At 46.5% G+C, this 7,305-nt stretch overlaps 1 protein-coding gene across 1 annotated transcript; it reads right to left on the bottom strand.

Moving 5' to 3' along the window:
• Positions 1–224: 224 nt before the first annotated feature.
• Positions 225–6,860, bottom strand: LOC140427368 (immunoglobulin kappa light chain-like). The gene is made up of 4 exons (XM_072512915.1): positions 6,746–6,860; positions 6,059–6,559; positions 5,423–5,518; positions 225–1,099 (listed from the first exon to the last, which is right to left on the bottom strand). Exons 1-4 carry the CDS (start codon positions 6,792–6,794, stop codon positions 771–773), a joined length of 975 nt encoding a protein of 324 aa, XP_072369016.1. The 5' UTR covers positions 6,795–6,860; the 3' UTR covers positions 225–770.
• Positions 6,861–7,305: the final 445 nt, after the last annotated feature.

Consider the following 7,305-nt stretch of genomic DNA (forward strand, 5'->3'; position numbering starts at 1 on the left):
ATTTCTTTCTATCCTTCAACTCGTGCTGGATTCTTCGTGACCCTCACAAAACAGATAAAACTGATTATTTTAAAATTATTGATAATTGTCTTTGAATCCAATCTTCGGCTGATGTGTCATTGATTGACAGGCAAACCAGCCAATCATGACAATCACTTGATGAAATGCAGCCAATCAGCTGATGGGGAGGAGGGACATTTCCAAAGCACACACGAGACACATACTGAATATTCTTAATGTTTATTACCTTTTACAGATTTACATTGTCAGAAAAAAGACTTCAATAAACAGCCCAGCCAGAGAAAGCTGGAGAAATTCAGAGGGAGAACGGAGGTTTATTAAAACACTTGTGGAGATTTTATCAATGACATGAGTATTCTGTCCCTTTAAACAGTGACTAAACCTTAAACTGTAACTGCAGGGTGAGCAGGAAGGAGGTCTGGTTTCCTGAAGCAGAGACTTAAGGGGTCACATTATTTTGGTACAGCTGACAGTCTTCAGCATCTTAGAGAGGTTTTACTTGGATTCACGAGTCTGCACTATCCCATCAAACTTTCCCAGAACAGATGCTGCATGGGATTACATGCAGAGTAAATATCCCTCTACAATGTCCCAAAAACATGTCTTAGCCCCTGACCCTCAGAAGTGTCTCGGACCCAGTCCCGAGAAGGAAGAGAGTTGTAATTCAGTGCTGACAATGACCTTTGCCCTCCCAGCTCACCCCTGTTCTATTTAAAGTTGTGTCTCCTCTGTGGACTGTCTCTAACACTCTACGCACATTCTGACCTCCTGATGCTCTTGCTGAGGGCAGAGGAGAGGCTCACATGGGTGAGAGCACAGGAGAAGCGGGCGTTGGACTCCCAGGCAGAGCCAGAGAGGGTCAGCAGGCTGCTGACGCTGTAGGTGTTGTCCGAAGCTCGCAGGTAGTTGCTGGTCTGAACCCCGTCCAAAATGACTGCCCCGTCCTTCTTCCACTCCACCACCACCTCATCAGGATAGAAGTGATTGGCAAGGCACACCAGGGTGGCAGTGTCCTTGGTCTTGACCTCCTCCAGGGAGGGGGGTAGCAGGGTTAGCGTGGGTTGTGAATTCTCACGGCCTGAAAGAGAAAGGAAGCAATTTTAATTGCTGCCATTATAAAGGGTTTCAACTTCCCGAATATTAACTGGAATCAAGACATGTGTCAATGTATTGATGATGTAGAATTCTGACAATCCATTCTGAGCAACCTTTCTAACCAGCACGGAACAATTCCAACAAGAGAAGGAGCAGTTTTGGACAAATTTAGGGATTGAATCTGGGCAGGTGGAAGGGGTATCAGTAGGAGTGTATTTGGGTAATAGTGATCATAATTCAGTTAGATTTAGAGTAGTTATGGAAAATGGTAAAGATCGACCAAGAGGAAAAGTTTTAAATTGGGGAAAGGTCAATTTTACGAAACTGGGATTTGACAAAATGGACAGGAAACAGCGACTTGAGGGTAAAACAGTGTCAGAGCAGTGGGAGGATATTTAAGCTGGAGATAGAGAGATTTCAGAACCAATATGTTCACACAAATCAATAGTGTGGGGCGTTGCTGCAGGATAACTAATGAATGAGTGGAACCAATTAGAGAGCAAAAAGGTAACTTGTGTGTGGAGGTAGAAGACATGGAGATGGTTCTTAATGAATAATTTACATCAGTTTTCACAAATGAGAGGGACAAAGCAGACATTGTAGTTCAGGAGGAGGAGAATTGTGAAATTTTGGATGTGATAAAGATAATGAGAGAGGAGATATTAACGTGTCTATCGTCTTTGAAAGTGGAGAAATCCCCAGGCCCGGGTGAAATGTATCCCAGGCTGCTAAGGGAAGCAAGGGAGAAATAGCGGAGGCTCTGACCATTATTTTCCAATCCTCTCTGACTACAGGCATGGTGTCGGAGGATTGGAGGCCTGATAATGTTATACCGTTGTTTAAAAGGGAGGAAGAGATAGGCCGAGGGAGTGATTTTGAATTTGATGTGGAGGGAAAGAGGAGGGGTGATGAGGGAAGGGAATCTGATGTTGACAACATGGATTTTCCAAGGATTTTCACAAGTTTCAAATGACAGATGGGTCTGGAAATTAAACGCTGATGGAATCCAAGGGAAAGTGACAAATTGGATTTCAAATTGGTTCATGTCAGGAGGTAAATGTCTGATTTTAAACTGATTAGATCATTTTGGAATGTTACCTAAACATTTGTAAAGAAGTTCACTAGAAATTCAGCACTGAAATGGTTAATAGTGAGAGCATTTAAAGACACAGTGTCTGTCTGGGGGAACAGATTGAACATTACAAACCTCAGATCACACACAGGTTGGGAGAACTTTATCCCAGAACATTGGAGCAGACTTGGAGCAACACACTTCACAAAGGATACTGACTGGGTGCCAGGGTAGAAGTTTCTAAATTTCACTTCAGACCTTGCTGCCCAGCCCTGGGCTGAGGTCAAGAGTGAGATTACATTAGCCTCTGTGTCCAGGGGTCAGAATAATCTATCCCTGCTCCTGCGCGGGAACGTCCGGTTCACCAGCCACATGGTAGCATAGTGGTTAGCACAATTGCTTCACAGCTCCAGGGTCCCAAGTTCGATTCCCGGCTTGGGTCACTGTCTGTGCGGAGTCTGCATGTTCTCCCCGTGTGTGCGTGGGTTTCCTCCGGGTGCTCCGGTTTCCTCCCACAGTCCAAAGATGTGCTGGTTAGGTGGATTGGCCATGCTAAATTGCCCTTAGTGTCCAAGATTTCCCTTAGTGTTGGGTGAGGTTACTGGGTTATGGGGATAGGGTGGAGGTGTGGGCTTGGGTAGGGTGCTCTTTCAAAGAGCTGGTGCAGACTCGATGGGCCGAATGGCCTCCTTCTGCACTGTAAATTCTATTCTGATTCTGTGATTCTTGGCTGCGCGCCATTCGCTGGCGGCAGGATAATATCTTCCCGACGATTGTCAATGGGATTTGCCATAGCAACCACCCCAGCCGCTGTGAAACCCGCTGGCGGTGCTGTGCAGCTGGCGGGAAAATTGAATTGCAACACTGGAGAAATCCGGCCCCTATTTCTGGTGGTCTTGTGTCCAGGACACACCCCTAGCCAAGCTGTTCCAGTTTAGCTACAAAACTGGCATCGACCAGTTACCCAGGTGTGTCCTGTCCACAAAAAGCTGGACAAATCCAATCCGGACAATTACTATCCATCGATCATCAGCAAAATGATGGGTGTTGTTATCGACACTGCTATCAAGTAGCACTTACTCAGCAATAACCTGCTCACTGACACTCAGTTAAGGATCTGCCAGGGTCACTTCTTCGCTCCTGACCGCATTACAGCCTTGGTACAAACATGGACAAAAGAGCTGAACTCCAGAGGTGAGGCCAGAGTGACTGACTGCCCTTGACATCGCGGCAGCATTTGACTGAGTTTAATATCATGGAGCCCAAACAAAACTGGAGTCAATGGGAATCCGGGGGAAACTCTCCGCCGGTTGGATCATACCCAGCACAAAGGAAGATGGCTGTTGTTTGGGGTTTTAACTCTACAATCTATATTAATGAGCTGGATGAAGGGAATGACAATATTGTAGCTAAATTTGCTGATGATAAAATGATAGGTAGGAAAGCAAGTTGTGAGGAGGATACAGAGTCTGCAAAGTGATATCGATAGATTCAGTGAGTGGGGAGAACATTTGACAGATAGAGTATAATGTGGGGAAATGTGAGGTTGTCCACTTTGTTAGGGAGAATAGAAAAGCAGCATATTATTGAAATGGAGAGAGACTGCAGGAAACTGTGGTACAGAGGGATCGGGGTGTCCTTGTGTATGAATCACAGAACGTTAACCTGCAGGTACAGCAAGTGATTAGGAAGGTAAATGGAATGTTGTCCTTTATTACAAGGGGGATGGAGTATAAAAGTCGGGAAGTCTTGCTCCATCAATACAGCACATTGTGACTACACCGTGAGTACTGGGTACAGTGTTGGTCTCATAGAATCATAGGATTTACAGTGCAGAAGGAGGCCATTCGGCCCATCGAGTGGAAAGAGCACCCTACATTATCTTTTTTTGAAAAGAAATTTAGAATACCCAATTCATTTTTTCCAATTAAGAGGCAATTTGGTCTGGCCAATCCACCTAACCTGCACATATTTGGAAGTCCTTACTTAAGGACGGATATTCCGACATTGGAAGCAGTTCAGAGAAGGTTCACTGGGCTGATTCCATTGAGGAATGGAATGTCTGATGAGGAAAGGTTGAGCTGGTTGGGTCTGTACTCATTGCAGAATGAGGGGTGATCTTATTGAAACATATAAGATTCCGAGGGAGCTTGACAGGGTGGATGCTGAGAGAATGTTTCCCCTCGTGGGGAATCCAGAATTAGTGCACACAGTTTAAAAATAAGGGATCCCCATTTAAGGCGGAGATGAGGAGGAATTTCTTCTCTCAGAGGGTCGTTAGTGTTTAGAATTCTCTTTCCCAGAGAGCAGTGCATGCTGGGACATTGGATCTGGGACATTGAGGCGGAGTTAGACAGATTTTTGATTGACGAGGGGGTCAAGGGTTGTGGGGACCAGCAGGAAAGTGGAGTTTGGGCCATTTAGAAACGTGGGATGTGTGGATCTGAAGTGGGAATCTGCCATCCTGACCTTGTCCAGCCTACAAGTGACTCCAGATCCGCAGTAACGTGTTGACTCTGAAAAGTCCTCTGGAATGGCCGAGCAAGACACTCAGTTCAAGGGCAATTAGGGATGGGCAATAAATGCTGGTCCAGTCAGAGATCACACATCACATCAAACAATAAAAATATCTCCAGGGATTTTCAGGAATATTGGATCAGGAATAAATATCGGACTGAACTCGACCCAAAGAGAAAGTAACTGAGATTCTCCCCAAAAGCCTGGAACACTGAAGCCACTGGACTGTGAGCCCTGCTGGACCTGTTTGTCATCAGAACTTTGCTAAGAGATAAGCAGGGAGTGGAGAGAGCAGAGTTAAAGCTGGGGGAAGTGGGACCTCGGTGTCTCACTGTGCTGCTGCTGCTGTGATCAGTTATATCAGAGAGTGTGACAGGGAGCCAGAGCTCACATCAAACTCTGCCCGTGTCTGTCACACGGAGACTGACAGGAGTCTAGTGAGTGATTTCACTCCATGGTCCAGGAATGTGAACACAGTCTGCAAACGTCCAGATCTCCTCGACACGGTGGGTAAAAGCTGCTTACTTATATCTTACTGCTTAAAGGGGGTAATGGAGCTAAAGAAATACAGCTGGGCACCCTGTTCTACACAGTGTTCTTCAATGAACCATTTCATTCACTGCAGCTCCCCACTAACACCTTCAACTATTCAGCATTTGTGTTTGAGAACGTTTCAGTATTGAAAGGGTTAATACCGGAGGATTGGGATTTACTTACTCAGTCTGAGCTTGGTTCCTTTACCGAACGTGAGCCACACTGGCAGCTTCCAGTACAGGGGCTGTACAAAAACCTCTGTCTCTGCTTCACTCACTCACTCTCACCCTCTCTCTGTCTATCTCTGTCTCTCACTCACTCACTCTCACCCTCTCTCTGTCTCTCACTCACTCACTCTCACCCTCTCTCTGTCTCTCACTCACTCACTCTCACCCTCTCTCTGTCTGTCTCTGTCTCTCACTCACTCGCACCCTCTCTCTGTCTCTCTCTGTCTCTCACTCACTCACTCTCACCCTCTCTCTGTCTCTGCTTCACTCACTCACTCTCACCCTCTCTCTGTCTCTCACTCACTCACTCTCACCCTCTCTCTGTCTCTCTCTGTCTCTCACTCACTCACTCTCACCCTCTCTCTGTCTCTCACTCACTCACTCTCACCCTCTGTCTCTCTCTGTCTCTCACTCACTCACTCTCACCCTCTCTCGTCTCTCTCTGTCTCTCACTCACTCACTCTCATCCTCTCTCTGTCTCTCACTCACTCATGTCTTTCTCTCTCTCTGTTTCTCTCAATGTCTCTGTGTTTTGTTGGGAGAGTTGAGAATTATAATTTTGGATGATAAATCTTTCAGCTGCTCTTCATACGTGGACATGGAGAGTCAGATGGAAACTTGAGGCCTTCAGTGAGCTGTGGACACCACAGGGACTGGAGTGTGTTGTGGACACTGAGAATAATTTGTTCAGTTTCCTTTCTTGTGTTTATTATATATTGCATAAAACTGGGAAGTGTGAGGAGCGGAGGTGGTGCTGTGCGTATTGAGGTTTTTGTCAGGCTCTGTATCACTGTGTAGGGGTAGCTGTAATGTTGCTGACAGTAATAATCAGCGACATCCTCATTCTGCACATTGCTGATTGTCAGGGTGAATCGTGTTCCAGATCCACTGCCGGTGAATCGGTCGGATATTCCTGTGAATCGAGTTGTTGCAGCATAGATCAGCAGAGCCGGTTTCTGACCTTCTCGCTGTTGATACCAAGCAACATAACTGCTAACAGATTGACTGGCCGTACAGGTGATGGTTGCGGTCTGGCCCAGGCTCAATGACAACACCGGGGGAGACTGGGTCATGGTGATGTCTCCACTGATACCTGAGGAGTAATAGAGAAACAGAGTGAAGTAAGAACTGTCACAGAAAGAGCCTGTACAATGAGATATTGTTGGACACACTGACTGTTCCTCTGCTTTCAGCATTTTCCCTTCAATTACAAGTCAGTAGAATTGGATTGAAATGGACAGCAGGAAAATATTCCAGGTGGAAAGAGAGAGATTTGTACCTGCGATGCAGAATGCCAGAGGCCAGATCAGCTGGATGGCTGAAATCATGGTGTCTGCTCCTGTCCCTGTGCCTGGTGACTGATAAACTCTCCCTTCACTGGGCTCTGCTTTATAAAGCTGCAGCCTGTGAGAGTCTCACTGCCCGTCCCTCAGTATGTAAATGGTATGAGGCAGAGACACCACGTCAGCACCTTCACTTCCTCTTCTCTCTCACTCCGTCCCTCCCTCCATCTCCTTCTCTTCCTCAGTATCTGTCCCTAAGTCTCTGCTCTCTCTCTTTTTCTTTCCCCTTCTCCCGCTGTCTCTCCCTCTCTCTCTCCCCCTCACTGCCTCTCTCTCTCCCACTCTCCATCACTCTGTAATTCTCTAACTGATCTCTATAACAGGCATTATTACTGAAGATTGAAACACTTTTGAGGGCTGGTGCAAAAGTGAAATGCTTCCCTCTTTCTCTCTGTCATAGTCTACCCCTTGCTCTCTCTTTCCCACACTCTCTCAGGTGGATCACATGTAAATGCTTCCCTCTCTCTCTTTCTCTCTCTTCCCCCCCCCCCCCCCC

Source organism: Scyliorhinus torazame, chromosome 7 (assembly GCF_047496885.1).
Source record: "Scyliorhinus torazame isolate Kashiwa2021f chromosome 7, sScyTor2.1, whole genome shotgun sequence".
NCBI lineage: Eukaryota > Metazoa > Chordata > Chondrichthyes > Carcharhiniformes > Scyliorhinidae > Scyliorhinus > Scyliorhinus torazame.